Below are 24197 nucleotides of genomic sequence, written 5' to 3' on the forward strand. Positions count from 1 at the left end.
CCAAGCCTTAGAAAATGGCCTTGGAACAAGTGTATTCCTCAGGTATAGAGCTGCATGCTGCACATATCGCCTCAAGAACAAAAAGAAGCTCAGTCCTCCTGCATTACCTCCCCCTCGCTTGGCTTCACCACATCCCTTCAGCTTTCTTTGCAGAGACAAAGAAGGGTAGTGGTGGTGGTGGGTAGAAGTGATCTTTGGAAAGAACATGACCAGCCCAGATGTAATTCGAACATTACACTGCTCTTATTCTCTCTCCCTAAATTTGTTAACTACTACAAATCATTAAAGCTGACCATTTACTTCTACTGAACTAATACTTCCTTGCTGAAAATAAAATAAAAAGTCTGGGATTATTTTTTATAAATAGGACAGGAAAACTGGAAAAAGACATTTATTCTTCAGACAGTTTCATTGCAGATTTGTCAGTGACTTTCTCCCCGGAATACGAAATGTTAAAGTCTTTTGCTTTATCGATGGTATCCTGAATATTCAGTAGGCTTTGGTTCAACGCCTTTGGCAGCAGATGCATTATTTGAAGTGCAGTTGCAATTAGGGCAGTGATGGTAAGATGGAGTTCGGTGATGAGATGATCTTGACATTGAAATGGCAGAGGCTGCTGCAATCATAGGCATTGAGAACCATGGGTTACAAAATGGCAGCAAACTAGCCCAATGAGCCTGCATAGCTGATAAGTCTGGATACATGTTTGGGAAGGCAGGAAGCCCCATCACAGGTCCAAAAGGACTATTTGATACAGGAGGTATGACATGATACAAAGAAGTTGCAGATGTAGTTGTAGTGGAATCTATATCATGGGTGCTGACTCGAGTATGGCTGTTATTTTGGGATAAGTGGAATGGAGCCAGCTGATTCAACTTCTCACAGTCTTCTGCTGTCACATGTTCCGATGGCCTCAGTGAAGCTGCTGGTGATGAAGCGTATCCATTTCTGATTCGGGCAGTTGCTCTGGCAAGTCCCTTATTTACTGTAGGCTTTCTTAGTGCACATGTTTGCATGTTTTCCTTTGGAGCAACAAGGTCATTTTCCTCCATGGAAGCAGTTCTGAAAGCAGACTGAACATCTGAACTTCTTCCCTCATTCTTTAGGCAGTTTTCACTGAATTCCTCATCTAATGAGAAAGCAACCGGTGGTGTATTTTTTATGCCAACTCTTCTCTTACATCTTACAAGGAGGTGGGGAGAGCCTCGCTTAAAATTCGGGTTATGGTAGAACTGTAACTAAATAAAGCAAGTGAAAAGATTTAATCAACTCTGTGAGGATAAAAAAACAAGAATCAAGTGTACATTCTGGCTAAGATTTTGTCTACATAAAACAGTCAAACATTAACATTGAAGGGACCCTGGCAGGCACTTTAGGTCCCAATTTTAGTCTGTGAAGATTTGATGAAACAAACAGAAGCATTCTCATAACATTTAAAATCCATCCTTGAATTTAAAAACATTCTTCTGCAGCATTGTGTTTAGCCCTTAAACCAGGAAATGGATATGAATAACTTAGCTTCATGTTAGAAGCCAAATGAAGTGCAAAATGCAAACATGGCAGAAATGGTGAAATGTAAATTTGACATTTAAAGGTATTATTAAGAATACAGGCAAGGACATTTTAAAGTAATATTTTTAATGGATTATGTCCCTTTAACGGTCTACCCTCAAAAGAGAGTTTAAACAGTAAGGATGGATATTACCTAATGATAGGAGGTTTTCAAAAGCACTTACGTGATTTAGAAGTACAAGTCCCATTGACTTTTAGTAATTTAAGTGAGGGCCATAAAGATTTAGTCAGTAGCACATGGGCCATATCCACCTTTCTAGCATTCTGCAAATGTCAGGAGGGAAAGAAGGCGGTTCAGATCTAGCACCAGGAGGAAGCCAGTAACCAGAGAAGAGGTAGGAGGGGGTGGGAGGATCTCTCTCTGTTTCACTGGCTCAGGCAGGTAGGAAAAAGCCACACTGAAATGGTCACTTCAGAGCAAAAACCAGTAACCATATATATTTTACACTCTTATTGTTCATGAGAATACCTTGAGAAATTATGGCTGTCAGCATATCCTTCACAACCCTAATTCCTAGAGAGTCTCTTTATAACAAGCATAAAACAAAAAACTTATTTGTACATGCAAAAAACCCATTAACATTTTAAAAGTAATAGCATCTTTAGTTTGAGAAACTATATTGACATTTTACCTTGCTAAAAGCAGATGCTGCTTTTTCTTCTGCTAGAAATTCAGCTAGCGAGGCAGACCTTTGAAAATCTTGTCGCATTTTGCTAAAGCCATAGAGATTAAGCTGACGAATGAAACTTTTCATGCAATCAGTTTCAAAAATTCGCAGAGGTCCTCTCCTTTCCAGCACCTCCTTTTTAAAGAGCTCTTCATCAATCACTACACAATTTCCATCATCATCCCACCAAAGTGACTTAAATTGATCACTTTCAACAATTTTCCATAGTTTCTTTGGAAAGGTGAGGGATAAAAAATCATTGTCTTCAGTGGAACTATCATCACAGAGAAGACGTGGTCTTTTTATCCAGGGTCCATCACTCAAAACTTGAAAGGCATTTTCTTCTATTATAGACCTCAAGGCAGAGTCACCAGTTGCTGTTTTATCACACAGTGGAATAGCAGACGAAATTGAGACAGCAGAATCAACCATTTCATCCTGAGCTGAAACATGTGGAGTTTCTGCTATAGAAAGGTCCATCTCCAATCCTCCTTTCTCGCTTTGACCTTTTTCAGCTATAGTTATTTATGCTATTAGTTGAGCTTCATGCTCCTTGACAGAGGTATATTAAAATGATGCTAGCTTATAGTGAACTTCAATAAAGAGTTCTAGAACATCATAATGATACCTGTGGTGTGCGGCTGTGACATAATAAAACAATTGGTTTCCTAGCAAACTGAGGTAATAATGGCCAGGCAAGTTATAGCATTTATATTTCATTTACAAGAGATTAGATCTAATCTATAAAGGGTTTGTCTCTTGATGTAATTAAAGCATGTACTGACTGGACACAGAGCTACTGTCCCATCCCCCTAGAGGCAGTCATTCCACAAAAGGGAGGAGGGAAGCTTGTACTGTTGCTATGGTTGAAAATGGAGAGAAATTTGTCTGATGAGTCTTTCCATTGGGCCTCTTTCACTAGTGCAAGAATTGCCACAATGTGTGTTCTTCTGTCAGACCCTGCCTGCAAGAAAAACAAATATGAATACAAGTATTTAAATTACATAAAAACTGTATATAAAAATTTCAAAATGAGGATTTACAATTCCATTTAGCTGCAGCAAAGGAGACCACCTCCAGTGGTCTCTGGCAGAAGCCTTTTTCTGCTCCAAAGACTGGAGAAGGAGGTATGGATAAAAACCAGAGGGACAGAATCTGAAATTGGCAGAGGTTGGTCATCACTGTCCACCTTTCAAGTGATAACAACAATTTTATATCAAAAGAACTTTCCTGCAAGCACTTGTCACAGGGATAGCAGAGAGAGAAAAAAAGGGAATAATGGAGGTTGTCTGCTAGAAGCTGACTTCTCACTGGTTCTCCCTTTTGGTGACACTGGGAGAATTCAACCTATGCCTCTCCACTGCTGCTCTGTTTCAGTAGGGTAACCTATTGGACAAATGGAAGCTCCTTTCCTCGCCGAGTCTCTCAAGTAGGAAGTGTGAGAGCAGAGCATTGTCTCTTAAGTCTAAAGGACAACGATGGTGGGGTATTCATGGGTTAGAAGGCTGCCTCTAAACCCTATTTCTGCTGCAGTAGAGAAAGAAAGTGGACTATATTATCGTCCGCCATTAATTGCCCCTTACAGGAAAAAAATAAATAAATAAAAAGGAAGAATAAAGGAACAGGCCACTACGTCCCATGGAGGCACGTTGGGAGCATTTGCTTCACTAGCACTAGCATTAGCAGAACGAACATATTTCCTACTTCTGGCACAATCGTGGCTAGTAGCTATGGTGAAGAGATGGAATTTCCACATTCCTTTAATTCCTGCACCAGTAATTTTTTTCAGAAACACAATACTGATGGATATCAGAGTGTATACTTACCATTGAGCTGTAAGAGCAAACAGAAGCATCTCCTCGCCAAGGAGAACAAGCTACAGTAATATGAATTTCAGATTAAACTCACTGTCCCACAAGTATCCTCAGTAAAGATTAAAAAAGCCTGTCATCCAAAAAACTCACGACAATGTCAAAATAAAACAGAAGCCTTTATAGAATTTACTATTTTAAAAATGGCACAACTCATTTTGAAGGGTTTAATAAGTTAGACTGACTGGTGTTTTACACATAAGATTGGGTAATGATGCAACAGTACAGTTTTGATATTTATGACAGCTAACCAATAGCTGCAAAACTGATAATCCACGAAGTCTCTAAGCATTGAAAACAAGGTATAGATTTTGCACATAATATAGGAGAAAATAGTTTACTGAACAGCTGAAGTAAGGGGCTAATGATGAATAAGTGTGTTGCTTAACAGTAAAATGTGACTACAGAACTGGAAAAAGCAACAAAGTTAACATTTACCCCCCAAGTCAGTGCAAAGGTTGTGATTATTTACACAATAATTTACATTAAGTCAAATCATGTAAGCTGTTACACATTCTATACAATACAAAAGCCTTCAAGTCTTGCCTGAGGAAAGAAATGCTCCTGTGCCTCTGTAGTTACAGATAGTGTTCATGTCTGAATAGGAAAGGCATGCCAATATATGCCTAAAGTAGCAAGAGAGGCCAAGTGTATAGTTAAGACATGAAAGACATCCTCTGTAATAGTCTATGCATTTCATACAGGCTTTTTAAAAAAATACCTTTACATAATATTTATACTGTACAGAACTAGAATTTGAACAGAATATATTACATTGCTAAAATGTTTGTATAAATACTATACAGCCAGGCACATAACCAATCCACTAGGAAGGTTCACATATTAGACAACCACCTATCTTCATGGACAAAAGAACACCATAACACTAGAAACGCAATACTTAGAATGCTTAAATGAGATGTAGGAAAATATGAATTTCAGTTACGGGAGGTCATGTTACAGAATATTAGAAATTTTCAATGCCCAGTTCACTATAATTGATGTCCCCATCTGTGTATTGGAGTAATTTCCCTGGTAATGACTTTATAGGTACATTTTTAAAAAAGATTGTTTCCACCTGTGAATCTTACTATAGCTAGTGTTCCCACTGATTTGCTACCATGAGATTTTAAGCAAATATGGAAAACTCTGAAAGAAATCATATTTTAAAATCTCCAACATCCCTAAATTACAAGCCACTAACTGACAAATACCTATCCTTAAAGAAATTAGAACAAGGCATGAGATGAAATACATTTGGCTGTTGATTCACAGTTCCAGTTTTGTTGTCAGTTGTCCACATTCTAAATGATTCTTAATCTGGCATGTCAATGCTTAACTTGGGAGGTGGAATAACATACTTTCCAGGACTCTGCGTAATGACCACTCCAGTCTTTTTTCGGAACATTGGTGCAATTTTGGGGGGTTCTGGAACAGGTGTTTCTTCCAGTTCTTCATTATCTTCATGATGGAGATCGTAGGAAATATTTCCATATTCTCTCAAGAATGGGAAAAGTTCAAGTAGGAATTGACAGAAGTCTTTGCGAATTCCAAACCACCCTGGACAAATAAATATTTATTAATAGTTTCAGTTTTACTCCAGAAGAAAATTTAACTTTAACAGTAAAACTCTCTCATTTCATTTGATTTAATTATTCAGACCACAATCTTTTATATAAATAGATATTGATAAGTATTGTTTACAGAAAGTTACTTACAATGTGTAATATACATAGTATACTCTAATAGCAATACAAATTCAGTTTATGTCAGCCTGCAGCTATGCCAGCATATATTGAGATGCCAACAGATTTCACAAGCTAAGGAGCGTCAGATCAGCATGTGGATGGGAAGAACATAATGGGAGCACCAAGACACTAACAAATGGTGCTGGTGACTCAGTAGATGGTGCCCTTCCATTAATTAATACCGCAGCATGGTGTACAAGGGTATTATGCCTGCTAAAGCCAAATCTTTCACATGAAACACAGCCAACGTCCTGACTACTTGCCATTAAAGATCCCATGATATTCTTCTCAAGAGATGTTAAGCTTGGTGACCAGTTACCGTATTTCACCTTGGTAACTGCATTTCAGTTGTGGAATTAAGTATATTTGCTTGTTAAGCACTTTGGGTCCATTTGGGATGAATGGGGTTATATCTCCTAACCTGTACTCATAAAATAAGATCTACAGCCCAATGCTAAGATCTACAGCATTCAGCCTTCTTGCAGACTGAGCCAATTCTGTCCTCAGCTACACCGCAACTGCACTGTGGTCACAGATACAAGTGAAGACTGACTTGGGCCCTTCAGTGCTCCACACTGTCCTTAGCAAGTCTGGGATGGCAAATTTAGGATTAATGGTCAAAAAAAGGAATGAAATGAGATTGGTTAAAAGTTATATAACTAGCAGAAATACAAAGTTAGAAGTCTGATGCTATTCAAAGTAATCATATGTCAGACAGAAGTCTAAGTACATTAACTAGATCTTGGAGAGCAACCTATGCTGGAGATGCTTGGATGAAACAAGCAGCTACAGGCATTGAGAATGTACTAGCTGAAAAGAAATTAATCAATATTGTCATGATCAAGTCCTCACAAGGCACTCTTAAGTCATATTAATAGAGAATATGAAGCTAAGATATTCCTTATTATAGGGCTAAATGGGGTTAATTATTAGTGGTATTATTTAAGGACTGACAGTTTCTCAGAATCAATACACGAATAGCTCAAACACCAGCTGAATATGAAAAAGCTACCTATGATTTAAGAATAGGTTAAAAAAAGTCTTAGTGTACATTGCGATTAAAGAGACCAAAAACAAGAGAAGCCAGTTTACAGTAACATTAATACTAATTCTTTCAACTGAAAAGATCCCAAAGGGTTTTTATAGTCTATACACTCACTGCACCATTAAACAAAGCTATCCTTGTAGTGGAAGTCACAACCAACTGGTACACAGCACAGCAGTGTGTGATTAACGGAGAAACTAAACACTGGCTAAGGACACCAGGACAAACCCACCTTCTTACAATAAATGTTATGGGATCTTCAGAGTCCACATCAGGAAAAAAAAAAACAAAAAAAAAACCCCACCCTCCACAGCCTAAAAAGCATGGAACCCAATTTACTGTGGAACGATTGAGGGCTGAGTTGACCCTCTTGGGATTTAAAGTTGTGGTTCTAAGGGGTCAAAAATCAAGCTTTTAGATAATTAACAACAACAGAAGATATTCGAAACAAGGGATACATACACAACATGTGACTCACAAGGAAAAAAAAAACTGTTTTAAGCTGCAAAGTTCCTTCTGACTAAGCATACTGTGTTCATCCCTGTTTAGTTTGATTGGTGTCCACTAAAAAAACACCAAACAAAACAGACTCCTTTGATGTAAAATGTAAGCCATACTTTCTACTCTACTGAAAGAGACCCCTACAAAATTCCTCAGTACCCAAAACTGAAAATTTTGCATTAAAATTGTCTCAAATACTTCTCATTCCTACCCTTTTGTCTAATCTCTCTCTCCCTTTTTTTTTGGGGGGGGGGGGAAGGGGCGGGGAGAAGGAGATATACATATAGCATGTAAGTGTTATTTCTGAAAAGGATCGATAAAAAATAGGCTAAAGCCTGGATTAAATATTTGAATTCAACATGAGTTTTTTCCATCTAATACTGCGTATTTCTAAATACTTACAATGATTTCCTCCTTTCTGTCCAAACGTTGTAGCCATTAAAGTTATCAAAGAAAGCCAAAGAGGGACAAAAATGGGTATATATGAGAATGCATTATGTCCATCCAGCCTGTGCACTAGTAGAATCTAATGAAAAAAGTTAAGCAAATGTCAGTTTGATTATAACACACATCCATGATCTTAAGACATTTACATGCTGGACCCCAATCCTGCAAGTTACTTTTTACTAGAATATCCATCCCTCCACTATGCAAAGTCCCACTGATCTCAACTTTAACAAGTTTCCAATGCTTGTGTGAATATACATACAGAGAACATGAAAAGGTGGGAGTTGCCTAACCAACTCTAAGAGGCTAATTAATTAACATGAACTGTTGTCAGCAGGAGAAAAAAAACGTTTGTAGTGATAATCAAGATAGCCCATATCTCCTCACTATATGTTCCATTCTATGCATCCGATGAAGTGGGCTGTAGCCATGAAAGCTTATGCTCAAATAAATGTGTTGGACTCTAAGGTGCCACAAGTACTCCTGTTCTTTTTGCGGATACAGACTAACACGGCTGCTACTCTGCAATTTAATTGAGAATCACACACACATAAGATCACATTTTTGCTTACTTCAAATGTGAGTAATGGAACAACGATTGTCATCCAACTGATGGCCATTGTTATGTGTGTTCTCCTCTGCTCAGCAATAACGTCCATTGAACGCAAGAACAGGACAGACCAAACAATGTAATAGAGTACTACCAGACACAGGAAGGACATCAAGATCCACAGAGGAACACAAACAACCTAAAAAAGGAAGATAATTGATCATTTTTCCTCTCATCGACGAGTTACTCTGTATTAATTTTGTTTTTTAGAAAATAAAGAAGTAAACATATTAAACAAACAGCTGCAAGTAATTTGTTGTAAATCTATAATGCTTTGTCATTATCATACAACAAGAAAGTATTGGTCATGGTTCATGAACCTAAGTACTACATCAACTTTGTTGGGCTACTAGATAAGCTTCTTAAACCTGCATCTAGACTGGACCTTTAACAATTAGCTGAAACAATTTAAACCACTTCAGACTAATTCAATTTCAGTAAAATTTAGCTGGACATTATAAATGGGGTCAGAGTGCTTAAACAGAGTTTAGAATACACATATGGTAGGTCCCTTTGCTGAAAATTCTAAACAGGGTTCTTGTCTCCTTTTGAATTCACTCTTGAATCTAAAGCAAGAAGAGGAGACCTACTACCAAGTTGTTAACTTTCTTTTTTGTATGCAATGTAGATGTAGCCATGTCAGTCCCAGGATATGAGACACACAAGGTGGGTGAGGCAATATCTTATATTGGTTACAACTTTATTTTTTTACGTCTACTTACAAAAAACTCATATATAAAAATAGTGTCTCTGAAAGCCACTTTTTGGAATTTTAAATCTCCATATATTCTTTTTATTAATGCTTCCTTGTAACTGGATTTGAAATAGTTGCAGGAATACTGGCTAAACCAACCAATTATTTACCAGGCAATATTGTTTACATGCAAAAGCATTCCCCTGTCTCATCACCCATTAACTCCCTGCTTTGTCAGGTGTTCTCCGGGGCAGTTTTTCTTTCCAATGCAATTTCCTCAACAACTGATCAGAGATTAATTGGAGTTTGTAGTACACTGTCTCACTCCCCCCTGCAAAATGACACAAGCAGTCTCTATCTCCACAGGTTTCCATAGTGAAAACAGCCATTTCAGTGAATGATTGCTGGATAGGCAAATCAACAGAAATGAGATCATGGACTTGTTAATGCCATGGCAATAACATTTTGGACAGGTGTTCTACCTAAAAAGAATAAAAATGAAACAACAGATTATAATAACCAGGTTTTCAGTGGATAGAAACCTAGGTCTGTGCGCAAACATGCATGCAAGCTGAATATGAATTTCAGGCACTTAGATACCCATTTATGTAAGCCATTTCTCAGGGGTTTTTTTTGATCGAATGTGTACAGAAACATCCATGGAATAGCATGAGTTGTGTGTGAAGAGTACCTCTAGCCATTGAAAGTTTGGCACTAAAACTTCGTATCTACTAACATACTTCAACAAGAGCAAGACTTTAGTGCTGTCTATAATAAGTTACTGCTTTCCAACAAGTCTTAATTTCTACTTTTCTGTAGTATAGGGAGACGATATCTCTGAGTAGCAAGGGAAAGGAAGTCCCAGATCATGAATTCTATTCATGCGCACTTTATAAGTGGTAAACTACTTACCTTCATAGTATCTTAGTTTACCCTTCTGAAAAAATATAGGTAAATACTTACCTCGAGGGGCTCAATAAATGTTTAAGACACTTGATTAATATGGTGCTCTGATGCCTTTTGGCACTGGATACCAAAAATATAGTTCTCACTTTTTACTTTGGACATATTGACATTATTATTTACTTGTTAAAAACCCACACACTGCACTTACGCTGATAATTTTTTAATTAAAAGTGTCAATGGGGTTAATGAATAGCTACAATTTGTTACTTCCAATTATACATTATCATCACGTGCTTCACTTTATTGTGCAATTTGGTAGCAAACAACTTACTTAAAAGCATTTTTCTTAGCAGACTACCATATTCAATGTTTGCATGAAGACTTCAACATTTAGAAACAACCTTAAAATGGAGTAAATGGAATTTACTTACAAGCCATGGCCATCTGATGATCTCGTCTAGTCTGAGTGCAATAAATATGAACTGGAGAATATTGACAGAACACAAAATTTCCAACTACAAATAAAAAACAAAAATACATTAGAACCACTTCATGACACTATAAAGTAATACACAAGACACTCAAAAAGTGAACAACTTTACGACTCATGATATAGTTCTCTAACAATGAACACCACTTATATCTATACTAGATGTTATGAATGATTAGTCACATGTTCTTTCATCCACCCAATCCATTCCTTATTTCAATTATAAGTTAGTTACTGTTTTTTAAACTAACATTTCCTTTGGTAGTTGCACTGCAGCATTCAGCTAGTGCAAGACATCCAATGTGTGAATCTAACTAGGAAGAGACCAGTCTAGTTTCACGCTCCTGCATAAAATGCAAAAGGACAATATGAATAGTGAAAAGTAGGAAAAAAACCTGATTTTAACTTCTAAAAAATGTAAGATGTGTTAATTCCACTAAGGACACATTTCCTTTATGTAGCAATATAGGTTAAGTACTAGTTTCATTTAAAAAAAAAAAAAATGAATGAAAGCCACTACACTTTTCAAGTGTCCCACTAACCTCTACTTCATGTCCCCAGCAGAGAAGTAAAAGTTGTACTTTAAAACTAACCCTAAATTATATTGAAAATGTGACACCTTTTTGGTTAGCTCAAAAAGGATCGAATAATGAAATACCACCTGACTTGGCAGAATTCCATTTCCCAAAGTTCGTGGGCCACCCCAAATAGGTAAGAATTTGGTTAAGGGATCAGAGAGAAAATTACTCTTTGAAAATGGCTAACTGAAGCCAGTGAATTTAAATAAATTTTCTAATTTAAATGCCAATATCTAAGGGGATTTTGAGATATATTTTCCAGAGGTCAGACAGTATGTGCAACTTCATATTGGCTCAGTTATCTTAGTGGGCATTCTGCATAATCTATGACCTCTAAAACGTAAGTGTGACACTATGTATCTTTGAGAAAAGAACCAAATCTCCATTAGCCATGCACAGGTAACATTTTATTAAAAGTCTTGCAGACTGGATTTCAAGTAACTGTACTGGAACTCCACAAATGAGTAGAAAAATAAGTGGAACCAGGGCAAGAAGAAAAGTTACAGTACAGACTTCTGTGACAGAGCTTTTATAATTAGGTTAATAGGCACCACTTGCCAAATTCAGCTGAATGTTTGGTGATGCTAGAGTCAAATTTAAAGCTTTCCTATGTGCCTTAGATACATAGTATTTTAAAAATCACTGAAGCACAACATATAGCAGAAAACTTCCCCAGCCTACCATGCATACACAAGGGCTTATCGAGTAGTGGCCACCTGTGTCAAGGCATAATCAGTTCCACAGTGGGATCAAGCAAACTGAAAATACTTCAACTGTCATATAGTTCAATAGCTGCCGTATTTTGAACAACTGCCTCAGTTACATTATTTCAGCCAACATAGTACCTATTTGTGCACTTGGACATGCTGGATGTTAACAGTACACGAAAAGCCTGAGCTATAGAGTGAAGAACAGAAGAAGTAAAACCCTTGAGAGGGACAAGGAAAGACAAACCAAGAGAGCATGAGAATAAAAGGAGGTAAAAGTAGTGGAAAAGTAAATTGGGCAGTGGAGTTTTGTAATTTATTCTGTTTGGGAGATAGTTGTGACCTTTTAGGGGTGAGTGGATTTCAATTTTTCTCCACCAATATTTATCAGCTGTGCACCCATCCTGCAAATCAAGTGGTAATCAAGCATCCAATGGAAGATGACTACTTTTATGCAAATTTTACATTAAGGTACACTAAAAATAGAATTCTACAGAATGAAGTTCTATTCGCAAATATTTTTAAATATGCAGTTTTCAAGGGATCTAAAAATTAGTCCACCAGTTACCTAGAAGCAACAAAAAGAGTCTTGTGGCACCTTATAGACTAACAGACATACTGGAGCATAAGCTTTTGTGGTGAATACCCACTTCGTCAGACACATGTGGTGGAAATTTCCAGAGGCAGGTACCACCACATGTGGAAATTTCCACCAGATGTGTCTGACGAAGTGGGTATTCACCCACGAAAGCTTATGCTCCAGTAAGCCTGTTAGGCTATAAGGTGTCACAGGGCTCTTTGTTGCCTTTTACAGATCCTAACTAACACGGCTAACCCTCTGAAACTAGTTACCTAGAAAGTCACTTTCCTTTCTCTACTTTCCAGAAAATGGCAAATTCAGTATATCCTAACATGCTCTGTTGAGAGAAGTAGTCAAGTCATCTAAAAAGGTAAGGGACTTTTTGTACGGTCCCTAGGGTATTAAAAAATAGTTATCGCCTTCTGAAAACAGTGCTCCAATAATTTCCTCCAACAGGCAATTCATTGAACTAAAAAGCTGAGTTTGCTGCGGACGTGCTAGCATGCATGCTGCATCTCAATGTTCTCCATAAACTTAGTAAATTTAGAATTGTGCTCTCATATTGCTAAAGAGCTTCTTATGTATAGAGTGTGAACAAGCTAGCCTCTTACTCCTACAGACAGCACCAGTCACGCAAAAGACACTTCAGCCTTCACTATACAGACCTATGAATTAATAAGTGATTTCAGCAGGTAATTTTGTCTAGGAGCACTTTTTACCAGCACTAAATTCACTTCAGAGATATCCATAATATAGAAACACTTTTGTAGTTCATTGTTAAAACAGATTCAATAAAGAGTGACAAGTTCAGAACATGAATGTTGTAATTTAATATGTTCTTAGTAAAGGACAAGTAGAAAAAGTGAAGTGAGGAGAATTTTTCATTTTCTGGTTTCTCAGTTTCGGTAAGCTACAAATATGACAGATTGATACACTATTTGGTAAAACACAAACAATTAATATGGAATAAATTCTGCTCTTCAGATTCAACAATCCTAGTTATCAGCACTATAGAAACAAAGCCTCACCTCCAGAGATCTGTCGTGTCGGAAGCCCCACACACAAGCTGCAACTGACACTGGAGATACAAAGAACAATGGCATGAAGACCAGAAGCCAGAAATGAGTTCCTCTTTCGATCCTGTCACATACCAGAACTTCGAACATCAGAAGTAGCAGGTGAATGCCTACTGCAATTAACATAGCTTTGAACTCCACACAGGTTTCTCCTTCTGCTCTAAAAAAGGGTAAAGAAGAATCAAAATCTATTGGCCTTAATTTAAAAAATTGTCAGTTATGAAGCATCCTACCACGCAAATATCCCAAGTCATTTTGAATATAACAGTTCTAAGTTTCTTGTGCTAATCACTATCTCTTAAGTGCCACGTACACATTTCGTATTACATAAATAACAGACGCTATTCGAGAAAACAAAAATTCTTACCAAACTGCAGTGAAAAGTTGAAATACAAAAATCTAACACTTTTCATGAGAGGAAAGTTCTCACAAAAAAGAAATCAATGTTAAGAAAACCAAAATGGAATTTTTCAGCTTGCTCCCTGGATAGCACAGGAGCAGGACAGATTGACAGGACAGCAGCAGGCCAATCTGTTATGTGGTTTCTGCTGAAACTATTGATGGATCAGACACATTTCCAGACAATGTTCAGATTCTGTGAAATCAGCATTTTCCAATGGAAAATTATTCCATCTGAAATTTTGTTATTAGCTCTATCCTCTTGTTTGCAGGGAGAAAAAGAAAAATGCCTTTTATATTTTTTTAACTAAGAACATTTTCTACTTCTCAGATGTACCTTCTGCTAGAAAGAGCAACTTCTAATTATGAGCTAATACAGTAGAATCTCAGAATTACAAACACCAGAGTTACAAACTGACTGGTCAAGCACATAACTTATGTGGAACCAGAATATGCAATTAGGCAGCAGCAGAAACAAACAAAAAAGCAAGTAACAGTACTGTGTTAAACTACTGTGCTAAATTACTAAAAAAATAAAGGGAAAGTTTAATAAAGATTTGAGAAGGTGAGGAAACTGTTTCTGTGCTTATTTCAAATTAAATTTAATAGTAGCATTTTTCTTCTGCATGATAAAAAGTTTCAAAGCTGTATTAAGTCAATGTTCAGTTGTAAACTTCTGAAAGAACCATGATGTTTTGCTCAGAGTTATGAACATTAGAGAGTTATGAACAACGTCCATTCCCGAGGAGTTTGTAACTCTGAGGTTCTACTGTAATACACCAAGAGCTTATATTTTTGATCTCAATGAGGAGAGGGGATCCCATGAACTCTTGAACTTACTTAAATTAACACATTTCCATCATGAAAACGAAATATTAAATTATACGTCACAACAAGTTTTTCTTGAAGCAGACATGCAGATATAAATTGAATAGTATAATCTATAAAAATGTGGATTTTGTGTGCATAGTTATATGACAGAATCACTTATTATTTATTATACACATTTTTATGGAAAGTGACATCTACAGGTTACTACTATACTACCTTAAAAGTTCTTAGTTTTATTTTTCTCTGTAGCATATTCAGATGAACATTATATCAAATGCATAAATATGGACTCATATGAACTCTTATTCTTGATTATATGAATTTCAAGTCTTGACAATCAATTTGGAAAACACGAGACAAGCTGAAAGATAGCTGTGACTCTGGCCTAAAAGTAATGAAATGAAGGTTTCTTGTTGTACAATTGGTTCTTTTAAAGGGACCATGATTATATTATACACATACATTAAACTATTTATTGAGTGTTTGTCTTCATAAGAAACAACTAAAATGGTTTGCAAGTATCACCTGGGCCACAATTTAAAATGCTGCTTTTTATAGTATTCGAATTTGTCTAACACTCCCAATGAAAATAATTTTCTCTTATACTTAAATACTCTTCTACAGTCTTTCAGGGACTACGTAAGTATTATTAATTATTTATATTACCCTAACAGTACAGGAGAACCAGATGGTAAAACTGACTGGTTTACCTTTATTGTCCAACACAAAGTGCAAGCATCTGTTTTGAAAAAATAAGCATCCCCGTTACAATTCAATATGTTTTAAAAATCAAAGGTATTATCAGTAACAGGGAGGGAATTTTATGAAAGCAATTATTTTTGCCATTTGCATATTGGCTGAATGATCACAGGAATCTTATATAGAGCCTTACATCTCAATCCTTAAACTGAGTTTGTGGATGAGCAGGATCTGCACAGAGTCACACTAAAGCCAATGGGCTCCAGCATATCTGCTGGTAAAATGAGGACCTCTTTGTTGTATATATTTGAGTTTCTACCAATGTATATTTTAATAAATAGTAAATCTGGATAATTTTATTCTGACAATTGAAGTCTGAAAAAACATTTAGTAATCTATTCTCATCACACATGTGCATAGCCTACACGTTTAACACCAAGGAGATTAAACACAAGGAGTTCAAACACATTTAGGGCTGATCTAAACAGTTTTTATAACAATTTAAGCATGCTGGTTTATAAAGTGATCTAGTTAGCATAATGCAACCTGCCCCTTCCAAGTGTGGATGTAATTATACCAGTATAAAGATGCTTACATCAATAGAGCAGATACAAGAACAAACTATACCAATATAAGAACCTTTATACCTGCATGACTCTGTCCACATTACATCAGCTTTAAAACCAATATACCAACATTGGTACAAAAACTGTGCAGACAAGCCTGTGAAGTTTTAACTCATATTTCCTAAATGAACTATCAGTACAGTATAAGGATAAAGAGTCCATACATGCATAAAGCTATGTGTCCATGTATTATGTGTGTTACAGTGACTAATTTTAAGCAGCATCAAGCAGGTTTTATTGATTACCATATAACTTCTTATATAGTTATCAAAAGCACACTTAAAGATTTTGATTCACTATGAAAAAGGTAAACATTTCTTTCTTCATTGAAAACAAGTGTCCTAATCTTACCGATATTGTGGGTTTCGTGCCCATACTCCTGTTCCCACTGAGGCACCAACAATGACCATTAGCTTCCATAGCCATATTGGAGCAAAAACAGCCCAATAACTCCACTGAATTTTGTCATCCAGACGGAGAGAGAGCAGAACAGAGAACAGCAGCAGACAGGCATAGATAAGAAATTTGCTATTAAAAAAGAAAAATACAACTTAAAAGTTATGACAAATTGTTTTACATACTTTCAGAAAACAAAGGAAACTCAGTTCAGTCATTTCTGTGTACAGTGCAGACAAATAAGGCACTTTTGAATCATGTCATTACTTAATACAACAGAAAATGTATGGCTGTTGAATTTCGTTGGGTAGATTTAATCAATTCTGAAGAGGTGCATTAAGTATTATATTTATGATGAAACATTCTTATATACACCTCTTTCATCTATAAAATAATTACTTGAAGGGAACACATCAAAAGCATTCTTACAAGACAAGCGTACAGGATATGAATGGACTTTTAAAAATACTTCCCCTCCTACAATACTGTTCCTGATTAGTCTCATTAAATACGCAACTTGGTTAAATTCCACAAGCAGTATGTTCCTGGTAAGTACATTTTGCAATACAAATCAAGTAATAATTGTAGTCCATATATTCATTATGGTTATTTTTAATTTTAATAAATCATCTAGAGTGTAAAAAATTAACTCAAATAAAAATGAGTTTAGTTTCCTAATTAGGTATGCCTAATTTTACAAAACACTTGGTTTTGCTCTAATTTATCAAATTTATCATTGAAAATTTAAACTGTGGTTTTCTAGAAGATAATTTGATATGCAAAAGTTACTGTCTCAATGATTTAAAAGATTAAAATGTATGTACAATAAAGGAAATTTCACCTAAAAGTTGTTTTTAAACCACTACATTTTATAAACTAGTTAATAATGAAAAACTGTTCTCATCCACTCACAGTGACCTGTCACCATACCGCCAGAAGTCAGATAAAATTACATATGTAAAAGTCATTTGCTACTACAGGACAAAAATAATTTGCACTTATAAAGCACATTAACCTGAGGAGCTCAGAGTGCTCTACACACATGTAATTAAGCTTCAACACCACCTCTCTGCAGGAAATAATAATACATCGTTTATAGATTGGTAAAGTGAGAAACAGAGAGATTAAGTGATTTGCCCAAGGCCACCCAGTAAATCAGCATCTGAATCAAGAATACAATCCCTAGTCCCACAATATAACCAGTAAACCGCTCTCCTTTATTCCCATAAAATCCTAATAAACATTCACAAGATCAGCATCTCCAGTTCAAGGACAAGCCTCTATTTAGCACAAGTGTCTCAGCTCTGAAAGTTTATAAAATTTTTCTTCTCTTCTTTTTGAAATGGCAGACATGATTCAGCTTTTAGCATCCCTGCATCAATACATTTCCTGAAACATTCATTATTCTGTACAGTTTGTACAACCAAATGCAGTTCGCTACAATTATTATTGTCATTAGTTAAGGACCAATCGTGGAAATGCTTCATGAACTCTGTGCTCTGGGATTCTCTTGTCCCCCTGACGGTCCCTAACGCATTACAATTGTTTGTGAACTTTCTACATGTTTAAGACATTTTATAATGGTTAACTCTGAGAGACAAATCAGACGTGAAATATTGTACACACTCTCCAAACTCCTTTAACAATTACACGTGTTTGTATTCTCTTGGTCTCAGAGAGCAGTGAATGGAGCTGCACAGATCTTCCTATTACAGCCTTGCCACACTCTATAGAGCCAGAGGTCCAGAGTCAGGAATACAGCAACTACAGCCTTTTCTTCCAATGGACTCCCATTTTGGCCTCATCTAGATTAGGATTTAAAGGTGTGATGTTAACACATTTTCAATCTAGCATTCAAAGGGCACACCACGCTTAAAATGCGATAAAATGTTAAAGACGGGTTTGGGGGAAGAGGGCAGTAAATTCACTTTCTATCTTAAAGCATCACATCAGACAGAGGCTGTAATTTAAAAAAACACTATCAATCTAAAATTTGGCCAAGATTTTTTAAGACTGAGTTTTAAAGCAGTTTCAGGTACTATGTCTACAAGACTGTGGTTTTACAAATACATATTCCTATTTTTTAAAGTCTCTCTCTTCCATCAAATCAAGATTGGATTTCTTAATAGAAGACATGCTTTAGTCACACAGAAATTACTGGCCTCAATACAGGGGTAACTGGGTGAAATTCTATGGCCAGCGTTTATAGGAAGACAGACCAGATGATCTACTGATCTCTTCTTCTGTCCTTACAATCTAAATCCCCTATTGCTGTGAGAATGACCCACAGAACCAAAAGAAGTGACTTAGGCTACGTCTACACTACTGTGGTAGAGTCAACCTATGCTACGCAACTCTAGCTACGTGAATAATGTAGCTGAAGTCGATGTACCTTAGATCGAGTTACTGCGGGGTTTACACCATGCATGGGTCAACGGGAGAAACGCTCCCGTCGACTTACCTTACTCTTCTCATCAGGGGGTAGAGTACAGGGGTTGATTGGAGAGTGATCTGCTGTCGATTTGGCAGGTCTTCACTAGACCCGCTAAATTGACTGCCAGTTGATCGATCTCAGAGCTTCAATCCTGGCTGTAGTGTAGACCTGCCCTGATTTACACAAGAGGGAAAAAACAGTGAAACTGCCTGTGCATTTACAGACAGGGTGGGTGAAGTAATATATTTTATTGGACCATAAGAACATAAGAACGGCCGTACCGGGTCAGACCAAAGGTCCACCTAGCCCAGTATCCGTCTACCGACAGTGGCCAATACCAGGTGCCCCAGAGGGAGCGAGCCTAACAAGCAATGATCAAGTGATCTCTCTCCTGACATCCGTCTCCATCCTCTGACAAACAGAGGCTACGAACACCATTCCTTACCCATCCTGGCTAATAGCCATTTATGGACTTAACCACCATGAATTTATCCAGTTCTCTTTTAAACGCTGTTACAGTCCTAACCTTCACAACCTCCTCAGGTAAGGAGTTTCACAAGTTGACTGTGCGCTGTGTAAAGAAGAACTTCCTTTCATTTGTTTTAAACTTGCTGCCTATTACCAAGTTCTGATGGTGAGAAAGACAAGCTCTGGAGCCACAGGAGAGCTCTTCTTCAGGTCTGGGAAAGGAACTCCTAGCATCACAGCAAAATGGAAGGTGGAACAGATTATTTAGCAAAAGTAGTTAGCACGTACTGTAAGAAACCATTCAAGATACAGTAGCCCGTTAACAGCTCTGCAGTCATAGCCTCCCTGTAAAATGAGGGAGTTACAGAGATTGTTGTAACAAGCCATGAATCCAGCATCTCTGTTCAGTCCATGCCTTTTAGTGTCTAGTGGAGAAATGAACTTAAGCTTGTCTTTTGACGGTATTTTGTGTACAAAGGTTAAATTGAAACAAAGTAAAATTCAGACTGAATTTTAAGTTTTAAAATTAGCTCTGTATCTTTAACTTTGGTTACTAAAACACTAGTATTGTAACGGAAAACAAGCAACATTATTTCAGAGAGTGACATTATGCATAAAAAAAATAAACTGAGAAGGACTCCTCTGAATCTGGAAAGTACGAGAATACAGTATTCATGAAACATTTATACCAATAGTGTAACTCAGCTATGCAAAATGTGGTTTTTGCATAAATTTGCATCCATGCAGACCTATGCTACAACTCTTGCTACAAAACTATGTCAGAATGCTAGGGCACGTCTCAAGCGTGGTTTAGAATTAACAATAAATAACTTGTTTTTATACAGCACTTTTCTTTTCAAAAGAACCTTGTAAAGTGCTTTACAAGTTTATACCAAAGGACCATTTCATTCATCCCTGAAAAGCATAGTTATTTTTAAAGCAATGGCTCTAGAGGCCCCCCATCATGTCCCATTTATGCAAGACGTTGTACACTGCCCATCTCTACCCTAAAGAGTTTACAGAAAGCTTTTTAATGGTGAACAACGCTACACAACAGATTAGCATACAAAGTGAAAAATATTGTATCTAAATGAAACAACATTGAAATGAAATAACCTACTGTGTTATAGGTGAAACCTCGTTTTATTGGGGTACCAGCAACAGGGCTCCAACCGTGATTTAAAGAGTCCCAGGCTCTGGCCGCTGCGGGAGCCTGGGCTCTTCAAATCACTGGCCGAGCCCCACTGCCGCAGCTCCGGGGTAGCGGCGGCAGGGCTCCAGCGATGATTTATAGGGCCTGGGACTCCCCGCAGCAGCCAGAGCCCGGGCCCTTTAAAGCGCTGCCCGATCCCCACTGCCAGAGCCCCCGAGTTAATGTGCTAGACGCAAACCTGTGTTATATCGGGTCACATTATATCGGCGTAGTGGTGTATCTCCAATGAACACATCTCACTAGGTTTGCACTGCACAAATCTAAGTGATGAATAATTAGGGCGGAGGCTGCATTTCCTCAGGGACACCCTGCCCTCCCATTCCCACGGCACTCTCGCGGACATGCCTTCAAGCTGTCGGAGCGATGTCCCGCGCCCTCAGCCAGGCTACACCACGAAACCATGCTAGCCGCGGCCACGCTCAGAAACACAGCTGTGACTGCACACGGCTCGGCCCCTACAGGCAGCGCTATGCCGCATGCTGTGTTGTGGTACCCGACTGGGCCCCAAGATATTAGAGAGACAAGGGGGGTGAGGTCCTGGCTTTCCGTGGACCAACCTGTGTCATGAGAAAAAGCTCGGGAGCCGCACAGAGCTCTTGGGAAAGGTCCTAGGTCTGCGCAGGGCCGCCGGGCTCTGTTGCCCCCGTTTCCCAGAGGTGAAGGGCACCTCAGACGAGACGGGAACAGCTCCCGGGACAGGAGCACGGGGTGTGTGTGTGTGGGGGGGGGGGGGGGGGGGACAGAGAGGGAAGAGCCCGGATTTAAGTCAGGCCCCGTGAGCCCCGGCCGGGCCTTGCCGGGGTACGGTGGCCTGACGGCGCCACATGGGCCCTTCTAACAGGCTCCAAACGGAAGCCCCCGGCCCGGTCCCGCTAGGCTGGCGGCGGCGCAGGGCCCGGACTCACCTCGGATTGAAATCCTGGAACAACCCCCGCAGGTTCATGGCGCCCCGACCTTCCGCCTCGGCCGCTCTCTACACGGGACGCATGGCCCGAGCGCCGCGGGTGCCCGGCCCCGGCGCTGCTGCCGCTGCCGCCGAACGAGCCAGTTCACCGACCAATCCCGCCCCTCAGAGCCATCGCCCGGATCGGAGCGATGCAGGCAGAGCGCATGCGCATTTCTTCGGCGCATGCGCAGCAAGGTCGAGAGGCCGTGGTCCCATTTCGCCTCTCTTCCCCGGTGAAAGGACAAGCCCTCCCCTCCCCCACTTAATAATCACGGCGGCTTGCGCATGCGCAAGAGGTAGGCGCATGCGCGTTGAGGGAAAAACACTTGAAGCATTGTCTTGGTTGGAGGATGGAGGAGATCATGGCAGGACAATGGAAAATACCAGAGGAGGCTGCAGCAGTGCTATAGGGTTATGTTTAATGAGTGCTCAGAAACTTAAGCTAGATCAGTAGGTGACTTGTCTCTTCTTTGCGCTCTAAAGCTCAGGCTGGGTTAGCTTCTGCTGTCTTAGGCCCCAGTCCTTCAATAGGATGCATGTCGGCAGATCTCTGCTCCAGTACAGAGCTCCACTGAAAAAAAATGGGGCTCTGAGCAGGCGCTCATGACTTTTCTGCTTGCATCTCATTGAAGGACTTGGAAAACACCTTATGTGCTAGCCTTCAGTTGGAGGAGTTGGGATGCTTTTGCTAGTAGTCTCCAGATTTAGACAGTTAGGGGCAGGAAATCTGGTGTAAATACGCCAGATCTTTGGAATTCACTTTGCTGATTTGTCCAAAAGAGCCTAGATTTGTTGATATTATGGGTACTTTGGGAAGCACATCTGGCATATGAAAGGCATTTTGTGAGCCAGGTTAGTTTAATTTTTTAAAACCAAAATATTCTGAACAGAATCTCCTTTATGCCCAGCTACTCCTGGCTTTCCCTTGTTCTTATTTGACTTAATACAGCCTAACACTCTAATTAATCATAGTTCCCAAATATTGATGTTCTTTAGATGATAACTTGGGTCTACTTCTAGACCTTCCACTTTTCAGAAGGAGCACACTGGCTGTGTCTTCAGTATGCTTTCACCTTGGCAGATGGTGATACTGACCTTTGTTCTATTGAACTGGCTAAACTTACATTACATTTATTAGTGTTTTACTTTAAACTCTTTACCACTCTCAGCTTTATATGAAATGTGCTAGTTTTCATGGCCTGTATTCCAGTCCACACAGAGCTAATTAGCATTTTGGGGCAGTCTGCAAAACAAGACTTTGTTTGCCCCGTTGACACAATGTAACCATTTTCTGTCCACTCTTACATCTTATGTACAGGTCTGGCCTAAGGATTTTGGGGACTGCCAGCAAGGTTAATTCTTTGGATACTCTGCAGTTATAACTGAATACTTTTACAAAAGAAGTTTGTGTTTTGTAAAATATTTTAATTCCCAAGCCTCCAGATGCAGAATTGAGGCCCAATAGTTTGTTCCTTTCAAACCTAGTGATTGGTTTACATTCATTTTATGTTGTCAGGGCTGCGCCAAGGAAAAAGCCTATGAGAAATGTGCTTATACTTAATAAAAGAAAGCTGACATTTTTCTTTGTATTTCTAGTTTTCTCAAAATAGGGAGCTTGCTGCTGTGAACTTGGTGGAGTGCCTTGCTCTACAGCAGTGGTTTTCAACCTTGTTTCATTTGCAGACCCCTAAAAAGTTTCGAATGCAAATGTGGACCACTTTGGAAATCTTTGACCTAGTCTGCAGCTCTGAGCTTGAAAACCACTGTTCTGTGGTAACAACATACTTTTGCGGAATCCTTAGACATAGTCTGCGGACCCCAGATTCAAAACCACTGCTGTAAAGTGCAGAGGAAAGCAGCACTGTGGTAATAATCATTCTTGGCATATATATAGATCGCAAAGTATTTTACAAAAGTGAGTAAATATTATCTTGATTTTTACAGGAGAGAAACTGAGGGACAGAGAAGTGGCTGAAGTGGTGTATGATGACGGTTAGCAATCCTACCGCACCATCTGCTGACAGCAGCACCCAGGACACAACAGTGGTGATGAGCTGAGCTGAGCGGGCTGCATACTTGCCGTGGCATGGCTTCTGTGCGGAAAAAAGGTGCAAAATGATTGTCTGCTGTTGCTTTCATGGAGGGAGGGGAGACTGATGACATGTAACTAAAACTACCTATGACAATGTTTTTGCCCCATCAGGCATTGGGAGCTTAATCCAGTATTCCAATGGGTGGCGGAGACTGTAGGAACTGTGGGATAGCTACCCACAGTGCACCGCTCCGTAAGTTGATGCTAGCCACGGCAGTGAGGATGCACTCCACTGACTTAATGCACTTAGTGTGGAGATATGTGATTGACTGTATAAAATCGATTTCTTAAAATCAACTTCTATAAAATTGACTTAATTTCGTAGTGTAGATATACCCTTACTTAGGGCTTGTACCCACTAGCCCTTATGTAGGTATAATTTATGTCGCTCGAGGTTATGAAAAAGCCATCCTCCTGATGGATGTAAGTTACACTAACTTAATTACCAGTGTAGACAATGCTGTGTCGGTGGGAGACCTTCTCTCGCTCACATAACTACCACTGTGACAGGATCCCTGAGGTGCAGCCTGGGACTGTAGGACCACTGTGCCCCCTAAACTCTCTCCAGCCTGGGCTGTCTCTCACAATGTCTTGCTAGTG

At 38.8% G+C, this 24197-nt stretch overlaps 2 protein-coding genes across 2 annotated transcripts; both read right to left on the reverse strand.

Annotated features, from left to right (window-relative positions):
• Window positions 1–375: 375 nt before the first annotated feature.
• LOC115657428 (heat shock transcription factor, Y-linked-like) lies at window positions 376–4130 on the reverse strand. The gene is made up of 2 exons (XM_030575285.1): window positions 2205–4130; window positions 376–1238 (listed from the first exon to the last, which is right to left on the reverse strand). Exons 1-2 carry the CDS (start codon window positions 2718–2720, stop codon window positions 468–470), a joined length of 1287 nt encoding a protein of 428 aa, XP_030431145.1. The 5' UTR covers window positions 2721–4130; the 3' UTR covers window positions 376–467.
• An 81-nt stretch (window positions 4131–4211) lies between these two features.
• Window positions 4212–21629, reverse strand: TMEM185A (transmembrane protein 185A). The gene is made up of 7 exons (XM_030575286.1): window positions 21465–21629; window positions 16400–16576; window positions 13446–13653; window positions 10494–10577; window positions 8425–8601; window positions 7808–7931; window positions 4212–5671 (listed from the first exon to the last, which is right to left on the reverse strand). The coding sequence occupies exons 1-7, from the start codon at window positions 21500–21502 to the stop codon at window positions 5427–5429; spliced, it is 1053 nt and encodes a 350-aa protein (XP_030431146.1). The 5' UTR covers window positions 21503–21629; the 3' UTR covers window positions 4212–5426.
• Between the last annotated feature and the right edge of the window lie 2568 nt (window positions 21630–24197).

The sequence above is a fragment of the Gopherus evgoodei genome, chromosome 9 (assembly GCF_007399415.2).
Source record: "Gopherus evgoodei ecotype Sinaloan lineage chromosome 9, rGopEvg1_v1.p, whole genome shotgun sequence".
NCBI classification, from domain to species: domain Eukaryota; kingdom Metazoa; phylum Chordata; order Testudines; family Testudinidae; genus Gopherus; species Gopherus evgoodei.